This window comes from Dendrobium catenatum, unplaced genomic scaffold (assembly GCF_001605985.2).
Source record: "Dendrobium catenatum unplaced genomic scaffold, ASM160598v2 fragScaff_scaffold_1639, whole genome shotgun sequence".
Lineage (NCBI taxonomy): Eukaryota > Viridiplantae > Streptophyta > Magnoliopsida > Asparagales > Orchidaceae > Dendrobium > Dendrobium catenatum.
In genome coordinates this window covers 1,159,691-1,178,092 of record NW_021320101.1, presented here as the reverse complement: position 1 = coordinate 1,178,092, position 18,402 = coordinate 1,159,691, and the positions used below count along the sequence as shown (strand labels likewise).

Here is an 18,402-nt window from a genome sequence, read left to right as displayed (position 1 = left end):
TATATATAATCCAAAGATGAGTCTGTTCATACTCCTGATGAATTGTTGAAGGTTTTTTTTTCTAGATTTCAATGGAAAGGTTTTAACCTTTGTGTCTTTTAGTGAAGTGAGCATTTTTTTTAATTTTTTATTACTCTAATAGACATCGGCTGAATGATGGTCAGGTGGATGTAGTGGATTCAAAACAAGTATATACGTGAAAATATTGGAGTAGCTTTAGCGACATAAGATTGGAGAGAATCATTTTATAGATGGTTTGGTTACATAAGATGTCAGTTTTTTTGTTGACCCAGTTAGGAGAGTATATATATTAGATTTGACATATGTTAAGAAAGGTAAAAATAGACTTGTTGAAAAATATTAGAGATGATATTTTTTTATTAGATTTAAATGAGAATATGACTCTTAATAGAATATATTTGAGAACAAAGATTCATTTTGATGAACTTATATAGTGGGATAAAAGTTTGATGTTGTTGTTATTGTATTACTCTTATAGACTTGCTCAGTATAAGCTGTGAAGGTAGGGTTCGAATAAAAAAGAGGACATCTCTGGTTGGGCAAATTATTGCATCCGATCACCTGATAGAGAGATCCGTTCGGATCTCTCTCTGTCTGCAGTAAAGCGCATGTACTGTAGCAGCTGTTACAGTACCTGCGCTTTTACTGTAGACAGAGAGAGATCTGTTCTGTCAGGTGATCGGATGCAATAATTTGCCCTCTGGTTGAGGCTGCCTATGTATAAACATGTTCACACTATGTTGAGGAAAAACATTTATTTTGCTTCTCTGTTCTGCTTTCAGAGAGCTTTGATACCCCCTAAACAACCATATGATTTCCACTTCCTATTCATAATTACCACCTTTGAAGAGATTTAGTCTATACTCTATATAGTGTGGTATGATACATTGATTTATTTCATATTGTACTTTATATGATGTATAAAATGTCACTTAGAATACATTTATTATGAATTTAATTTTAAATTGCTATATGAAATAGTATCTTGTAAGTTGTATATATATATATATATAATTTAAATTCAAAATCTCTTGATTAATAATAAAAATTTTCAATCAATAAAATAAATCAAAATGAGCTGTATAGTTATATTAATTACATCTTACTAATTCGATCAACATAAATACAAATTATAAGCTATTTGTGTAAATTAAAAGTAAAAAACTTTTATCTTATATTTTATGGGTTGCAATGTGAAACAATAATTATATGGAATAAATATTTTTTTCGCAAAATAGTTGAACTTTCCGATTTATGTACGACCTCCTTATTCAAATAAATATTAATGTATTATTCACATTATTTTGATCATGTTTTATAAATTATTACCAACTTCAACTGGGGTAAATTTTTTATTATTTTTTTAAGAATAAATTTTTAGTATAAAAATTTCTTAAACTAAAAAAATATTTCAAAAAATAGTAACTACTTTGTCTGCACATAATGTATGTGTTCTCTGCATTATTGAAGGCCAAAATAAATTAAATGAAATTTCAATAAAACTTACATTTACATACTCGCCCCAAAAATTATTGCACAAATATAATATATATTTTTAAACCTAAACTCTCTATTAATAACATAGATTTATCTTTATTTTAATTTTTAACACATCTAAATTAAATATCGATGGCTACATCCTCTAATACTCCCTTCCATGATATTAGCACGCAATCAGCAAAAAAGAAATCTTATTATTCTATGAAAGCAGAAAAATAAATCTAATTAAGCAAATATGACAGAGGTTAATCAGCTCTGGATTGGCCAGCCCTCGATGACAGAATTATGCCAACGATCAATCCATAGAGCGCCAATGCTTCTGCAAAGATTAGTATAAGTATCATTCCAACGAAGAGCTTTGGCTGTTGTGCATTTGCTCTGCATATTTATTTTAAAAACAATTTATCCAACTCCTCTGCTGGGTTGAGACAAGGCTGTCCACTTAGTCCCTACCTTTTCTGTCTAGTTATGGATGCATTCTCGAATCTTCTAGTGGGAAGAGACTTTAAAGGCATCTCTGTGGATAATTTCAAGCTTACACATCTTTTATATGCGGATGATGTTTTAGTATTTGGAGAGGCCACTATTGAGAACTGCCATAAGCTTGCCAACATTTTACTGGATTTTGGAAACACCACGGGTTTATGTATTAACTTTGATAAAAGTGCCATCATGTTTCCTAAGCACTTTAGGAATCAACAAGAAGTTTGCCAGATCCTTTCTATACACAACATTACTACCAAGATCACCTATCTTGGCATTCCGTTGTCTTTCTACAACCTTAAAATTGAAGACTTCCTTCCCCTTATGGATAGTGTTAATAATAAAATGAATGGTTGGAAAGCTAACTTGTTGTCGTTAGCAGGGCGTCTTCAGTACTTAAAATTCACTATCCAAAACACCATTGGCTACTGGATCCGTGGCTCTATTTTGCCTAAAACAGTGTGTAAATTTATCAAGAAAGCATGTTCTAGATTCCTATTTTTTGGAGACAACTCTCATGTTAAGAAATTGCACATGGTTTCTTGGGATTCTATTTGTCGTCCCACAAATTTATTATGAAAAAATATATGTATAATAATTTAAACTGAATATATATCAAATATTATAAGTTTTAATTCAATATAAAAATTTAGATATCATTTAAACATTTTTATATAAAATACATATAACTATTATATATCAAATATAATGCCATTTTTTCTTATAATATTTGATATATGTTCAATTTAAATTGTTATACATATATAGACAATATAGGCATCCAAATATATGTTATTCCAACTGATTCAAATTACTCACATTTTTTAACAAATTTTTGACACCAACATGAATTATAATTAAATTAAGATATCATTAAATTCCACCTATCACATCATGTTTATGGTGATCATAAGCAATCAATTGACGTTTCAGGATCAAATAATGCTTAAAGATGACAAATTATATCAATTTAAATCTTTTATTCTTGAAATAATAAGAGTTAATGACAACAATTAGTTCTACATCAAGGCCTAATCCAGGATTGTGATATTACACAATAAATATTTTGCATCATTTCATCTCAATTATAATTTTCCACCTCTTAGATTGTTCACAGTGATAGTTTAATGATATAAAAGTATTTTATAGAAAGATCCTGCAAAAAATCCGGTTTCTATAGATACCGGATTTTCGCTCTCCGTATTCGCTCCTTTTTAAATTCTTTTTCAGTAATGCTCTTTATGCATATTTAAACATGAAACATGCTCCTTTTATAATTCGAAAATGCCTAAAGGAATATGATTTCATACTCATGATCCAAACTTCAGCAAAACAATGCAAAGCTATGGAATCTAGGAAACGTTAAAAAAATACTTTAAATGCTTACAAAGGATTTATCATGACATCAAACACGAAAAAAAAAATTCACACCAAGCAGCATTAAAGCAAAAGATAAACCATCCAGATCTAATACTCCAGATCTCAAACTTAATAAATAGTAAAATTGTCACAATCCATACAAAAAGTCGAGTAAAACTAATCCTGAAAGAGTATGGTAAACTAATCCTGAAAGAGTATGGTCATAACAGTATAAATTTATTTCTCTATATTTGTACTCAATGTTTATGGATAGATAATTTAATAATGAAGTCGCCTTATGCATTGTTAAAATTCGCAGACTAATCCATATAGAACTAAGTTTAAAACAGGATCAAAAAGAAAACTACATATGATTTCACACAAGAAGATACCAACTTAATATTTAAAAAGAAAAAAATAACGGCAACGAGTGAAATCTCAAAGCATATAGTTTAGTTTAAAGCAGCATCGATAAAAGCAGACGCATATGATTTCATACAATAAGAACCCAACCTGATCAAAAAAGCACGGCAATGCATTAAATTTTAACAGATTTAAAAGCATAATATCACGGATAAAACCACCAGATCTAAAACTCGGACTTGGCATACCCAGATCAAAAAACGCACATCAGAGGAAAAAAAAGCATTACCTGACACCAGCATCACCCACGATCCCGATGGCCATGCCAGCGGAAAGACCAGCGAGGCCACATGCCAAACCAGACGACAGATGCGCATAGCCATCAAAGAGGTAGTACGACTTCGCTTTAGGGTTTATTCCCGTGCTGATAATAACAGCAATAATAAGGCCATATATACCTAGCACTCCAGCCATAACCACCGGCACGATTGACTTCATTACGAGCTCCGGTCTCATAACGCCCATCGACGCCACGCCTACACCACTCTTTGCCGTTCCGTAAGCAGCTCCCATGCCTGAAAAATGCCACAGAGAGAAAGATCGGTCAAAGATACAAATCTACAGAAAGTTTGGGAGTATGAAGAATGAGATTATTAGGTTTACAAGAGAAGACGAGGGCGGCGGCGGCGCCGAGGAAACCGAAGAAGGGAGCGGTTTCGTCCCCGCTGAAGCCGGTCATTTTGTTTGATGAGGCTGTGATCGAAACTCGAGGAAAATTTTCGCCCAACCTCTCGCCGGAGGAAATGGAAGGAGTGTTTTCTCCTTTTCTTTTTATGAATTAATTTGATTATTTTCTCAGAATTTAGAAGGTTCGTGTTCGATTATCCCGCGGACTAACATAAGGGTAAATTGATTTCATTGATCGTGGCCGTCAGATCTTCTGATAGGAGTGTTGGGTTCGACTTCCGTGCTCGGCTGGATGATTCATGTGGAATACGTGGTGCAGGTGTTTGTGGTGTATTTCTATACGTTTTTTATTTTTATACTACAACATTTAGCAAATTAATAAGAAGTCGTTGTAGTATAGTGGTGAGTATTCCCGCCTGTCACGCGGGTGACCCGGGTTCGATCCCCGGCAACGGCGATTTTGACTTTTGCAAAAAAAAAATTCTTTTTCAAAAAGCTTTTACACTTCTGAAATCTTCCTTTTCCTTTTCCATTGCGTTGGATCAAACATCAAATTTTGATTTAAATTTCTACTATTTTCTAATAAAAAAAATATCACAAATCTGCAAGAAAAAAAATTAAAATTAATTTTAGCTTTTTTTTTAAAGAATGTATACTTTATAATGTTTGAATATTCATATTATAAATCATTGGCATTTTCTTATTTTTCTCAAGTTCTTTAAATGTGTTGCATTTTTTAGGCGAATTTCACTAATATTTTTGTTCTAAAGTGAGAACACTTTATTGTACTGAACACAACTCCTCTTGGCCTATTGGTTGAGAGCTTAGGCTTCCAACTAAGAGGTCCAAGGTTCGAGTCCATGTGTATGCGTTGCGTGTGTGAGTTTGCCTTAAATGGCCTAAATGTCCCAAAAAAAAAACTTTATTGTACTGAAAAAGAAGTAATTTGGACAACGAAAGAAAAGCCTAAAGAATTCATAATCACATAACATGTGATAGTTTTTTTTTTTTTTTGGAAATTTACATGCATACCATCATATTTATATCCTTTTACATATCTAACATTTTAAATATTAATATTACTCTTATACTACCAAAAATTCATACTTTACATCACTTATATCACTCTGTTAGATCGGACCTAACGACATATATCTTCCCGCACACCGAGTAAACTTGAGCCGACCTCTGCTTGCGAATTCAGTTGCTCGTGAATTCCTATGCTCACGAATACAGCCGATCGGGAATACCTCTGCTCGCTGCTTGCATTTCTGGTTATGCTCGCAAACTCTGGCCGGGGCAGCAGGTAAGGGGAATTTATTTTCTGCGAAGACTTCTGTTAATATATATAGTTTTTTCTCCGAGCAAATTGGTTATGTAATCATGACTGGTATACATTTATGCAAACTGGTCATCGGAGCAAACTTTATGCTACATTTATATATTTGTATAGCATAGATGTAGCATAAATTAACATAAGTATAGTGGTATTTATGCTACATTTATATACCCGAAAGCAGGGAAACAAACAAGTAAGCAAAGCTAAGTCTAAGCGCATCATTCAGTACCTTGGACTTCAAGTTTCAGCGAAATCTGTCATATCATGTGGAACTAAAATGATAGCACGCTACAAAACTCACCTTCCTCCCCTCTCACAATCTCTAAATCCCCGACCCCTTGCGCCCTAATTTCATCTTAGATTCGCGCCAAACAAGATGGGAGAAAAACTCCTTGAGATCCGACCTAAACATAGTAGTAGAAGTTATGTAAAGTATGGGTTTTCGGTGGCATAAAAGTAATATTAATATTTGAGGTTTTAGATATGTAAAAGAATAGAAATATAGTGGTATATTGGTATGTATGTAAATTTCCTTTATTTATATATATATATATCTATATATATATATATATATATATATATATATATATATAATATATATATATATATATATATATATATATATATATATATATATATATAAAGCAAACTTATATAGATACTATAAGATTCAAATTCAAAACCTCTTGATTGATAGCTAAAACTCTCAGTCACATATCATGATGAACTGCATCAGATTATTAAAATATATACACAATATGTTGACATATATAACAAATATTTTGAATAGAGTGAATTTGAGATGAATAAAATTAATAGCGCCAATGTAACTAGCATCAAATAGAATCTGAATCCTTGATTAGAATGTGTACTCTTCACGAAAGCAAAGCAAGATTACATACATCTCATTACATATGCTAACAACTAGTGTTACAGAGGCACTAACAGGTAAGTAAAGACCAATTCTTTTGAATAAAGGGCTTCAAATTTCTGCATGGAGTTTGGAACCAGGGTAAGAGAACAAGTGAATGGCATTTTGATAACTTGCTTCTGCTAATCGTTCTTTGGAGACATCAAGCATTTTGGCAACATAATTCAACACCTGCGGCAACATGTTTTATTTTACTTGAATAAAAGGAATAAAAATTAAGCTGCTGGTTTTATGCGACATTTTAAAACAATAAAGGATTTTCTTCAATTTCATAGGACATTCAAGAATTCTAGTATCATACAAAAATTTAGGGTTATAAATGAACCAATCAACATACATAAGAATCACTAACCACTCCATCATAGGAGAAATTATTTTGTTCAGAGGCCGGACACAGCTCTACGTTCGGAGGCGAATCAGATGCAGCCACATCAGCGGTACCAAGCCGCGGTACCGAACAATACCGAGCCACAATACTGAGCGAAGGGATGATGTGACGTATTCTGCTTAGTCTCCAAACTAAATTCGGCATCCGTCATAGTGCTCAAATCATCTTCTCTAACATGCATATATAAGAATCGCATAATGCCTGCAAGAGAATCGGAGGAGAGCGTGTCTCCTTCTCATCTTGCCTGCAGTCAATTGATTATCTTAGCCACTTCATGCATATTTTCCAACACATCACTGGCTCATTACAGGTCGCAGCTGTTATATGTTCTTTTTAATTTTATTATATAGATGTTGCTATCCTTTTCAATCCTCGGTAATTTCCAATCTTAGTTTTATTTTGTTCAAGTATTATCAAATGATTACATATTAATATCAAATTTATTGAATTGCTTGCTTATTTGAGTCTATAACAATACTTATTAATATTGCAATCACATCAGAATTGTTTTCATAGTTGTTTGTTTATTAGCTTATTTATTAACTCCTATAATCACCCGTCTGATTAATAAAAGCAAGCAAAGCCAAACCAAACTCGTTCATGAAAAATTGTAAGAAAATCAATCATGACATATACGTGAAAACCCAACTCGAGCTCCTATCGAACTTGAACAGCTTATAGTTTAACCATAAGATCCACGATATACTTGGCTTGGACCAAAATGATTTGCCATTGGTGTATTTAATTTTGATTAATGGTCCCTGAACTATTTATGGAGAGCAGTATTAGACTAAAACTACTTAATATTTCAATTTAATCTCTCGACTCTCATTCAAATCCCTCAACTCCTCATTTGATTCAAAATAATTCAGCAGGACTACTTTGAATCATATTTGAGTAATCAATGAATCAAATTAAACGTACAATTGGAGATTGTGGGATATGATTACTATAATTAATTAAATTAAATATCTTTTCTTTTTTTGTTTATTCTCCTAGAATTGAATTTCCCTCCAAACAATTTCTTCAATTTCTTCAATGTCTTAGACATGTAAAGCCAAAGCCAAAACTGAAAAATGTCTTATTTTCATGTTTTCCTAGTACCTCTAAACTGTAAGTGGTCATGTTGTGTATCTCTGATCCATTCGATTAAATTGGTTAGGCAAGTCCTATGTCAATGAGAAAATTAACATCAACCTCGAAAGTCACATCTTTGAAACGTAGTTCCACCTCAATTAATTATAGATACCCAAAAGAGCACAACCATGATAACAAATTAGGCTCTCTACATGTTACATCTCAAAGTCCTCTAACATTGATAAATTGGTATGTTGAAAGACTAAGGATGACGAAATTATAAGAACTTGAATCAAATTTACCTCTATTTTGAGAGTAATTATCCATTTAACCGAAAATGCTCTATCTGATCATGAACAAAAGTAATTAATTATGGGAGTTTGCAGTCATAGGAAGTCTCAGCCCTTGTCCTAAATAAAGCTTGATTTAACATCAAGAGAAATTTTGTTAAATAAAATCAATCTACTTCAAGAAAAACTACTCCTAGTTTCTAATTATATCGAAGAGGCTCAACAAAGTGGTAGCTTTTCCTGATCAATTACCCTAATCAGAAGGGGCAAAATAAAATTAATATGAAAAGATTAAGAAGGGTGATAGACCAAAGTATAACATGGATGTAAGTGGTGCAAAAAGATTCACAATCAAATGGATTTAACACTTTAAAGAATACTCACAAAGAATGCCAAACCCTAATAATTGGGATAATTCTAATGATGATGGTTATGGCAATTTCCCTTTATAACAGTTTTAGGATATTGTAATACTCTAAAATGCAAAAGCGCAGCTGGAGTCTCAATTCTATGCTGATCTAGAGAATAAAGCCAAAGATGTAAAGACCATTTTTGCTCCCAGGTTCGTCCGGACGAAGTTGGATCGTCCGGGACGATCGGTACAGGTTGTGCAGGAAAACGTTTCTGGCTGCATGGTTCGTCTGGACGAAAATTTTTCAGAGGGCAAGTCGTCCCGGGACGAATTTTGGATCGTCCGGGACGATCAGTGTTAATAAATATCCGATAGAGATATTTTGGAGATATTTTGAAGAGAGAGAAAGAGAAATCAGGAGAGAGAAAGAGAAGGAAAGAAGTAAAAGCTTGGTTTTGGAGCTCGCGGAGCGCTTTTCGTCCGACAACACAGTTGGAAGATTTGTTCGTCTTGCAGTATAGACTCCGAATCCTATTTTTGTTTTCAAAGATTTCGAGTTTTGATATTTCTGTGCTCAAATTTGTGTTTCTGTTACCAAAAAACGCGTATAATTTTGTATTGACGAAGGTTTTACCGCGTAACTTTTGATATGTTTCTGAGATGATAATTGTGCACGTTTTGAATATTTTTTGAAAGATTTTTACCGGGTATTTTGGATTCTGCGGTGTTTTAATTGAACTGCAATTTATCAGGATGTTGAAAAATGTTGTCAGTACAATGAAAGTCTTATATTGTTGTTTTACATGTTCTGTGGTAATTTGGTAAAATTCTGAATATGTAATTTCTGTGTAAATTCTGTATACAGCCGTTATGCCGCCGATTTCTCGTACGACCTCTATTTTCTGAATTGATGATTTAAATGATTGAATATGCATACGAAAGTAAATATATGATTGAATTATTGTTATTGTTACTGAAAGACAAGTAAAGACTGGTTGAACCGTTGGTTGGAGACATGATACATGTACATGATGATGGGCCGACGGGCTTTCCTTTAAATAAAGGGTTTGGTGTTATCCTCTACTGATCACGTGATTACTGAAGGGAGTCATAAGGAGATGAATATTGTGCCGACGGGCAAAGAGTGACGACTCTTTTTACTAAGCCAACGGATACAAGATACAAAATATAAGATATAAGACTGAAAAACGCCTTAATAGCCAGTGATTGTACTTGTTCAGTAAGATTATTGTATTGAATTGCATGTGTACAGTACTGTTCTTATGATCTCATTATGATTTATTGATGGATTTATTGCTACTGTACGGATTTACTGTTAATGCATGATTTCACTGTTATAGCATTATTGTTCATGTCACTACTGTTACTGATACTAGAACTAATACTATTGATTCACTGTACATAATTGCAAATGTACATTTTGATACGGTTTTACGGCATTGATTGATTCTAACTGTTTTAAATGTTATTATGATTTATTGCCTGATTGACTGATTTCTATAGAGATTGACGTACGCATTGATTTATTGAGCTTTACGGACCTTTGAACTGTTTATTGATTCTTCTACTGTGGATTTAGGAGTTTACTGTTTCTTATTGTTATTGTACTGATTACTGTTCATGCGTTGATTTTCGTATCTGCATTGAATTAATGATCATGTGGAACTGACTGCAAACACTTCTAGAGAATGCACTGGAGTGAATTAATGGTGTTTGGGAATATGATTCTCCACAGCCCTATTTTCTCCTCTTTGCAGTAAAATCATTCTCAAGCGGATTTTTTTTTTTCTTTTTTTGAGAAGCAATATCTGTTTGAAGTGTCTATTGGCAGTTCCCAGAGGAATTTATGATAAGGGCAGTTCTTTCATGCTAAAACATTGTGCTTATGCATGTCATAATTGTCATTTGGAACAACTGGAATACCTGAAGTCTGGCATCTGGCTAAATGAGTTGATAGCCCTCAAATTTCTAAATAAAATGCTGGTGGTCATGGCATGAAGAAAATAAATAAATTATATAATTTCATTGAATGAAAAATGTGACCTGGGTAAAGATTTAAAATATAGAATTACATCTGCAGTTACGCACCAACGTTCATTTTTATTGGCATTTAGCTTTAACTCAATTATCTGGGCATTTTCTAAATCTATCTCCATCCTTTTCTTCAAGTGCTATATGCATTGTTAATTTTATTTCACGCAAAACCTTTTTCTCAACACTCGTAGCCAAATACCCAATCAATTAAGAAACCAGAAGTACTAACTAAATAACACATGCAGGCACTTACAATCTGAATATTAGCTGGATGATTCAGTTCCTCCTTTGGAAAATTGGGTGCACTAGTAGCCAATATTTCAGGGCTTTGATGACCGAGTGCTATGGAGTTATCAACCAGAAGTGATGAAGAATTTACGTGTGACTTGGGAAATGCATCTGGCGCATCTGACTCAAATAGAATCCTCTCAATAGACACCTAAAGAATAAATCATTCAGTTGATGAATTAATCACCGATTAATTAGCAATATATTAATAATTAAATAGTCTAGCAGCTTGCTCACCGATTTCAGCATTTTCTTAGCTTTCTCAGTTTTCATTGAAGTTAAAAAGCCAGAGAAGGAAAAATAAGAACCAAGCTGCGTGAATGCAGGCACCATCTCAGCAGATCCCATGAAAGAATGCAGAATTACACCAGCAGGGAAGGGACCGATACATCTGAGTCATAGAAAGAACTTGCAGAATGAAGGAAAAATCATAGAATTGACCAAACGGGACTGATTAATATAGTTGCTTGTAGTTTTCTTCATTATTCTCTAATCAAAAGTTGTGCAAGATCTTACAAAAATCATTGCATTCATACGTAGTTCTACATTATTAACTATGGGTGAAGTTTTGATTCAAGATTTAAATAAACCCTAATCCAACATCAGGACGATCTTGTTAAACAAATTAATCCACCTCAAGAAAAATTCCTCCCAAATTTTCACTTATTGAGGGATGAGTTTTCGTAAGCAATCAATAACTTTTAATTAGTAATTGTGGTGGCAAAATTGAATTAATAAGGTTTAAATAATATTTATAAAGTATTATTCATGCTAAATTATAAATTAAATGTGCTTAATTATGATAATTGCATATATATTAACTATGTTATTTATTTTTAATTGACAAAAATATTTTCTATAATTATTACATAAATAAAAGTAGATCATCCAAAATTTCAAATATTTTTTTTTTCTTTTAAGTGACAATAAAAACAAAAAAGAAACTCGCTCCGAACAGGGCCTTAAGATTCAACATGAGAACCATTTATATTATGTCTAGTCATAAACCAATAATGAGATTGTTGTTTAAAGATAATATGTGAAGCACAGCCCATCCTTGATGCAGTCCGTAAGACAACTTCGTTCGAAATGATGATGGATGCTGGTAGCACTACAAGCAATCAAAATGCTAACGAACTATCACCATGCAAGATAAATGCTGATAAAATATCAAAAAGATCCAGACTCATCATATAAAAGAAAAATAATGCTAAAGAAATTCACGATAGAGATTTTACTGCATTATTTCAAGAAGATCACCAAAAGCTCTCACGCAATGAATGGATACTGGTCTTTCTAATTCCTTGGCAAGTTCAAGTTGTTGCCGGAACACTTCCACCTGGATTCAAAGATCAACTCGAGAATAATAATTTTCATTTTGTAAACCAACCATTCAAGTTGTAAATAGAACCAAAGGTTCAATATGAGCGTTTAATAACATGAAAAATTGAACAAATCCTTCTTATGGGCAAGGTTTTGAAAATCAGACCATAAATTAATGTGAGGTTCAAGGTTCAAAGATTCAACCAAGTTTGAATCAAAGGCTGAATTGGATAACATAATAAATATTAAAATAATATTTATTATTTTAATATGACTTAAATGACATAATAATGATGTAATAATGATATTTTCACTAATACAATATAATAATATTCTAAATCAAGACAATTGATCATTACATATTTTGAATGAATTTCTAAATTAAAATACTGAGACAGGATATTTTTTTTTATTTATAAAATATTCAACTTTACATAACAATATATTAAACTTAAAAGTTCAAAAAACCTAAGCCGAAGATAGGTTGAACTTAAAAGAGCATCTAAACATTTTCTTATAGTCATTTGATCAAAATCAAAAGACTAGAAATTGGTCTATATTCAAACCGGTCGGGTTATAAAAAATCAAATCAGTTCATCATTTTTCTCCACCTCAACTGCTGGTTCTAAACGGGTTTTGCCCAGTCTATGTAGAAGTGGTTTTGGGCTGGATCACATATATTAGAGGGCCAGTTCACGTTTGAACCGGTCAAATCAGCCGTTCCGGTGCGATTTTTAAAACCATGCTTATGGGTGCATTATTGACTTCAGAATACTCATCACTAATTGAATAGGATAGAAGAGCCATAAACAAATAATAAATATAATGGCACTTACACAAGTAAAACTACAACATAAACATTAAAAAAAAGGTTTTCAGTTCAATAAACAAATAAACGGCTGAAACAAACCTGCTGAGAAAATTCAATATTCCTTCCATGTGAACCCTTATCCAGGCCAATCTGAAAAATGTCAAAAATTTTGTATACTGAATATCCTGACAGTATGCTATCAAAGAAAATTATGGATAAAATATTTTTCTCAAAGTTTTAGCTTATTAACCAGAATAGAATAAAAAACCGTACAATCAAGCCTCAATAACAAATTCAGCATGAAAAACCTAATGCATATTGAGATAATCTGGCATAATTTCCTTTCTGCGTGTAGGGTGTGAAAACCACGATTGCATTCCATGAGAAATTTACAAAATAAATTTATTACGGTCAATATATATACAAAGTAAAAAAAAACAGTTCTATCATAAAGCTTTCAACACACTCAGCAAAAGTCAGAACAAAGTACAAAAGCAAATGAAACGTTAGAGCACAACACTCAATTTTAGGTTTCAATGTCAGCATCGCAAATTTAAAACATAAAAATTCCAGCATGCAAGATAAGAAACATGGATTTTCAAAGGGCCATGAAATGTGCATCCCTTTGTTCAGTGAAAGCCCTACTTTGAATAAAGTCACAAACACATTTCCAATACGAATTTGGACAAATGAACCAACATTGATCACATTAAGTTAAATAATTAACATAGAAACTTGGGGTTGTTTACATGCTAATACATGTATCAAGGACATAACTGGCAATTCACAAGGGACTAGTGCTCCACATCCATTCCACTTGACGTGGTTAAACCACAACTTAAGAAAAAACAATCCAATCAAAAACCATATTCTAAGCACCTACGAAGACATTTCAATTCAGAAGTTGGACAATGTGCTAATGTTCATACTATATAAATCAGTTGATTAATAGAAAATCATTGGTTTTCTTTGCAAGGTAAAACAATTTTCAATTACATAAGTCACGTGACACAAGGACTAGGGCTGCACATTAGTATACTAAAGCACCACTTCGCTGTAACTTTTTTTTTTTTGGGACATTAAGCCCAATTAAGATAAACTCAGACATACATCACAAATGCACGACTCGAATTCTAAACCTCTTGGTTAGCTGTAACTATGGACAACATTATTTCATCCCTTGAATCATTCAATGTCTATCAAAGCATGTATGTTTACCTCGTGGATTTCATAGCCTACTGAAAAAAGGCCAATCTCCTACCCGGTGAGACAAACACAAGTAACATAGACCGGCCTGAATGCTTTGTTTCCAACATAGTGGTATGGATATTACCAACTAGAATGACAGTTTGAAATAGGAGGATCATTTATATTAATAAAAACTATTTAAAAGACTTTTGTTTCTTTTTATCCTTAGGAGTGGCAGTTTAGTGATTAGGTGATCTAAGTGTTAATAGGTATTTTCTTATAAATGTCCGATCCATATGTTAGAAGAGGGCAGTTTTTTGAAAATCTGCATAAATTCTATCATGTTTAGGATTTTTCTATTCTTAAAGTGCCCCTAAATTTAAAGGGAATTTTGTATAAGAAGATGGTGAGATATACAATGATTTATGGCATAGAATGTTGGACATTAAAAGAGAAGCATAAAATTAAGTCAGATAAAAAATAAATAAAGTCAGATGTTCCAGAGATTAGGATGCTCGGATAGATGAGTGGTTTTACAATTAGAGACAGAATGCAAAATGAGTATATTCGTGAAAAGGTTAAATAAGCTCCAGTGGCAAATAAGCTTATAGAGAATCGCCTTTGATGGTTTGGTCATATAAATATCGGTCTTTCAATGACCCTATTAGGAGAGTATATATATTAGATCCGGCCTATGTTAAAAAAGGTAAATGTAGACTTAAAAAAACTTGGATATAAAATATTAGAAATGATCTTTTTTTATTAGATTTAAATGATCCGGCACACCCTACCCATCTCCCTTCTCGTAAGAGACTCCAAGTGGGGTATTTCCTCCTCATCTCCTAAAATTTTCACCACCCCGTCTTCCCTCGGTATATCATCTTCCTGATTTATCCTCGCTTCCGATAAAATTGTTTTGGTATGAAGCTCCAACATCCACTTCATCACATCCTTCATGTTCCCAAACCTTCCTTATCGTTGAAATACGTTCATTCATTGATCTCACATGCGCTCGTAGTAGTCTTACTTCCCCCTCCAACCTTTCTTCCAACAGCTCAACTCTTTTTCCGGTCATTGGTACCCTGATTAGGGGTGTAAGTGAGCCGAGCCGGCTCACGAGCGGGCTCAAGCTCGACTTGTTAACGAGCTCGCGAGCCAAGCTTATCGAGCCACGAGCTCGTTTGATCGAGTTCGAGCTTGACGAGGCTCGGCTCGTGAGCTAACGAGCCAGCTCGAAACTATAATATTTAGGGTATTTTAAAGAAACTAATGGCAGCTAGCTTATAATATGAGATTCAAACGTGCTTTTAATGTCAAATGCTTGCTTTTAAGGTTAATTCATATAATTTCATTCCCTTGTTTCAAGTGAAGGCAGCTTTTTATTAATACAAAATGTCCTTTGCAGCTTGTCATTATAACAGCTTTTTAAGATGGCAGCCATTTCCCCAAAAAAACAAAGATGGCAGCCATTCATAGGCGGGAAAAAAATAAAAACTCCATTTGGACGGATGCCAGGTGGAATAAGAAGTGGGCGGGAAAAATAAAAAATCGGATGGATGCGAAATCAAGCGGCTCGCAAGCCGGCTCGAACTCGTTTATAGTTTGACGAGCTTGAGTTCGAGCTCGTTTTCCGAGTAACGAGCTGAGCTTGATAATGCTAAAACTCGACTCGACTCATTTATACACCTAACCCGGATCAAAGGTTTTATTAGAGAAAAACAACAACTTTGACGTGATTCGACGAACGGGAAGGAAATCACAACATAACTTAGCAAAAAAAAAAGATTTCGGTCAAGGAATGTACTCTGATACCAGTTTGATGTGCCTTGGTATCAAAAACAACAATCAAATCAATGGGATTCGACAAAAATGCAAACTTTTATTACTGGGAAATAAATTAACAAGAAGCAAAATACAATTGATCCTCTTTCGAAGGGAAGATTTTCTCTCCCAAACCCTAGATGTAGTTAGGATCTATCATACAATAAAACTATAGCACTCAAACACAAAATTCTACATAAGAATTCCAATAAATCCTAACTTTAGACTTAAATAAGCTTCATCCTTCCCTCCTAAATCAGCCCTTCTTTCGAAAGTTTTCCCTCCTATATTTGAAATTCAATTAGGAAAGGATTTCCTAGTTGATTCCCTCATAACCTAATATTTTAATTCCCAGTTGTCTACAAGACCCACCTGAGCCGAAGTCTACTGGACCGGGTAGTGCAATGGCTCCGAGGTTCGCTTGGTGCGGACCCCCATTGCTTTTGTCATATCAAAAGCTTGACACTAAAGAGTATGTTTTCTTCATCTTTATAATAGATCCAAGCACAAATCTATCAAACCTAGGTATAACTTAATCTTCTAATAATCTTGATTGATATATCACACTTATCAAAATTACAAGTCATATACTCTCAACTTTTGTTCCTAATTCTAAGTTTTCTACATTCTAAACATTTTCTCCAATGTTTTGACTTCCACTTATTTTAATAAATGTTTTATCAATTTAAACTGGCATTTGTTAAAAAAATATACACTGAAGCACCTTTCTTTAAATAAATATCATTCATAAATGTCTTCATACCCAAACTTAAAAAGTGTGGCTACATTGTTGATCTTTGATGAAATCATATCATAATTGAACTCTTAGGTCAGTCTATGACTATTGTTCATATAAATCAATACCTCATCAAGCATATCTTTATTAATGTTATCATATCTAAGCTAAAGGGGTAATATTTATAATAGGAATTTGCATAATTTACTATTATTGTATTTTTTTCATTATTAACAATATTCTTCTTCATCGCAAGCATTACTACTGTTGCTGGCATAACTCTAGAAAGTTTCTTGGTGTGCTGGCTTGATGAAGCACCCAAGTTGTCAATGCAACGAGTTGAGAATATGAATCATAAATGGATTGAGAAATATGTTTATGATGCCCATGCTGATTGATTAATAGAGTGAGAGGAGGGAGCAAAATTGATCGAAACCTGGCAAGCTCACAAGGACTTCAATTGCAGGTGAGGCGTTCAATGTCGAATGGTCATATCTATCATCTTAGTCAACCAGAATATTTCGTAGTTGATCTAAGTAGTTCTTGGTTGACAAGGACAATAAACATGCTGGTCTGATGTGGGTCATCAAGCCTGCATAAACGATCACAAGTTACGCCATCCCCGTCATAAAGAGTGTTATTCCAAATAATTTCGTGGCATCTTGTTATTTATTATTCCAAAAATATTCAAAAACCCTGGTGTCAGAATCATAAGAACACTCATTGAATCTGTTGCCCCCTATATTTTGGTAGAACTGGCTCGTCAAATTAACAATAGTAAAACCGCATAATTCACATTGCACAGAACTTTGCATAAAACATTATACACCTAAAAAGGCAAGGATTAAATGAAAGTAAGTTGTCATTTCGATACCTCACCAACGGCAGCGGAAGGTGTTTCTGCAAAGAACTCTCTCAATAATCTCATCCATTCAGGCGACCTCTCGGCAACAAACCTGTTCAGCCCTTATATGCATATACAAATTCATTCCATTATAAAAACAAAGGGTGCCCAAGAATAAGCGGAAACCAATGAGGGGTATCCCTACTTACCATGGATGAAGGCCAAAGCACGGAATCACTGAAGGATATTGCTCGCCCATCTGCTTGACAATATGCCAATCCTTCTGCAGATACAGACGTACGCTTATATAAGGACATGATTGCAGAAGAAAAGCAAGCCCTAGCCGTAATGGATCTTGCAAGGCCTGTGCAAAACCTCGGAAACGCCATTGACGGCGAAAAGGAGAACTCCGGAGTCGATGGCCGTGCGGATGATCTGGGGAGTGACCGCAAAGATCCTCTGGTCTTGGAGATGGCAGTGCGCGTCGAATAGCCTCACCGCCACCGCCGCCGCCTTGCCACATGCGCTCATCTTCGTTTCCTCGCC

General features: G+C 33.8%; 2 protein-coding genes and 1 non-coding gene across 6 annotated transcripts; 1 reads left to right on the top strand and 2 right to left on the bottom strand.

Moving 5' to 3' along the window:
- Window positions 1-1,573: 1,573 nt before the first annotated feature.
- On the bottom strand, window positions 1,574-4,555 carry LOC110110612 (V-type proton ATPase 16 kDa proteolipid subunit). 2 transcript variants are annotated; one of them, XM_020842186.2, is made up of 3 exons: window positions 4,390-4,555; window positions 4,016-4,301; window positions 1,574-1,899 (listed from the first exon to the last, which is right to left on the bottom strand). In XM_020842186.2, the coding sequence occupies exons 1-3, from the start codon at window positions 4,463-4,465 to the stop codon at window positions 1,767-1,769; spliced, it is 495 nt and encodes a 164-aa protein (XP_020697845.1). In that variant the 5' UTR covers window positions 4,466-4,555; the 3' UTR covers window positions 1,574-1,766. The 2 variants fall into 2 exon arrangements, with proteins under 2 accessions (XP_020697845.1, XP_028556999.1); XM_028701166.1 differs by having other exon boundaries at window positions 1,574-1,840.
- A 243-nt stretch (window positions 4,556-4,798) lies between these two features.
- TRNAD-GUC lies at window positions 4,799-4,870 on the top strand. Its single transcript has one exon. It is a non-coding gene; the product is annotated as a tRNA-Asp (tRNA).
- A 1,689-nt stretch (window positions 4,871-6,559) lies between these two features.
- On the bottom strand, window positions 6,560-18,402 carry LOC110110578 (uncharacterized metal-dependent hydrolase YabD). 3 transcript variants are annotated; one of them, XM_020842126.2, is made up of 8 exons: window positions 18,232-18,402; window positions 18,066-18,139; window positions 17,887-17,968; window positions 13,367-13,417; window positions 12,372-12,472; window positions 11,371-11,524; window positions 11,099-11,284; window positions 6,560-6,854 (listed from the first exon to the last, which is right to left on the bottom strand). In XM_020842126.2, exons 1-8 carry the CDS (start codon window positions 18,385-18,387, stop codon window positions 6,735-6,737), a joined length of 924 nt encoding a protein of 307 aa, XP_020697785.1. In that variant the 5' UTR covers window positions 18,388-18,402; the 3' UTR covers window positions 6,560-6,734. The 3 variants fall into 3 exon arrangements, with proteins under 3 accessions (XP_020697785.1, XP_028556967.1, XP_028556968.1); XM_028701134.1 differs by having other exon boundaries at window positions 17,887-17,953; XM_028701135.1 differs by lacking the exon at window positions 6,560-6,854 and adding an exon at window positions 6,884-7,315.

Coding starts and splice junctions, on each gene's coding strand:
- LOC110110578 (XM_020842126.2), bottom strand. CDS start 18,387: ATGAGCGCATGTGGCAAGGCGGCGGCGGTGGCGGTGAGGCTATTCGAC. Junction 12,473..13,366: donor ATATTGAATTTTCTCAGCAG/GTTTGTTTCAGC, acceptor CTTTGAATCCAG/GTGGAAGTGTTCCGGCAACA. Junction 11,525..12,371: donor GATCTTCTTGAAATAATGCA/GTAAAATCTCTA, acceptor TCTATGACTCAG/ATGTATCGGTCCCTTCCCTG.
- LOC110110612 (XM_020842186.2), bottom strand. CDS start 4,465: ATGACCGGCTTCAGCGGGGACGAAACCGCTCCCTTCTTCGGTTTCCTC. Junction 4,302..4,389: donor CGCCGCCCTCGTCTTCTCTT/GTAAACCTAATA, acceptor GGCATTTTTCAG/GCATGGGAGCTGCTTACGGA. Junction 1,900..4,015: donor GTGGGTGATGCTGGTGTCAG/GTAATGCTTTTT, acceptor ATAAATATGCAG/AGCAAATGCACAACAGCCAA.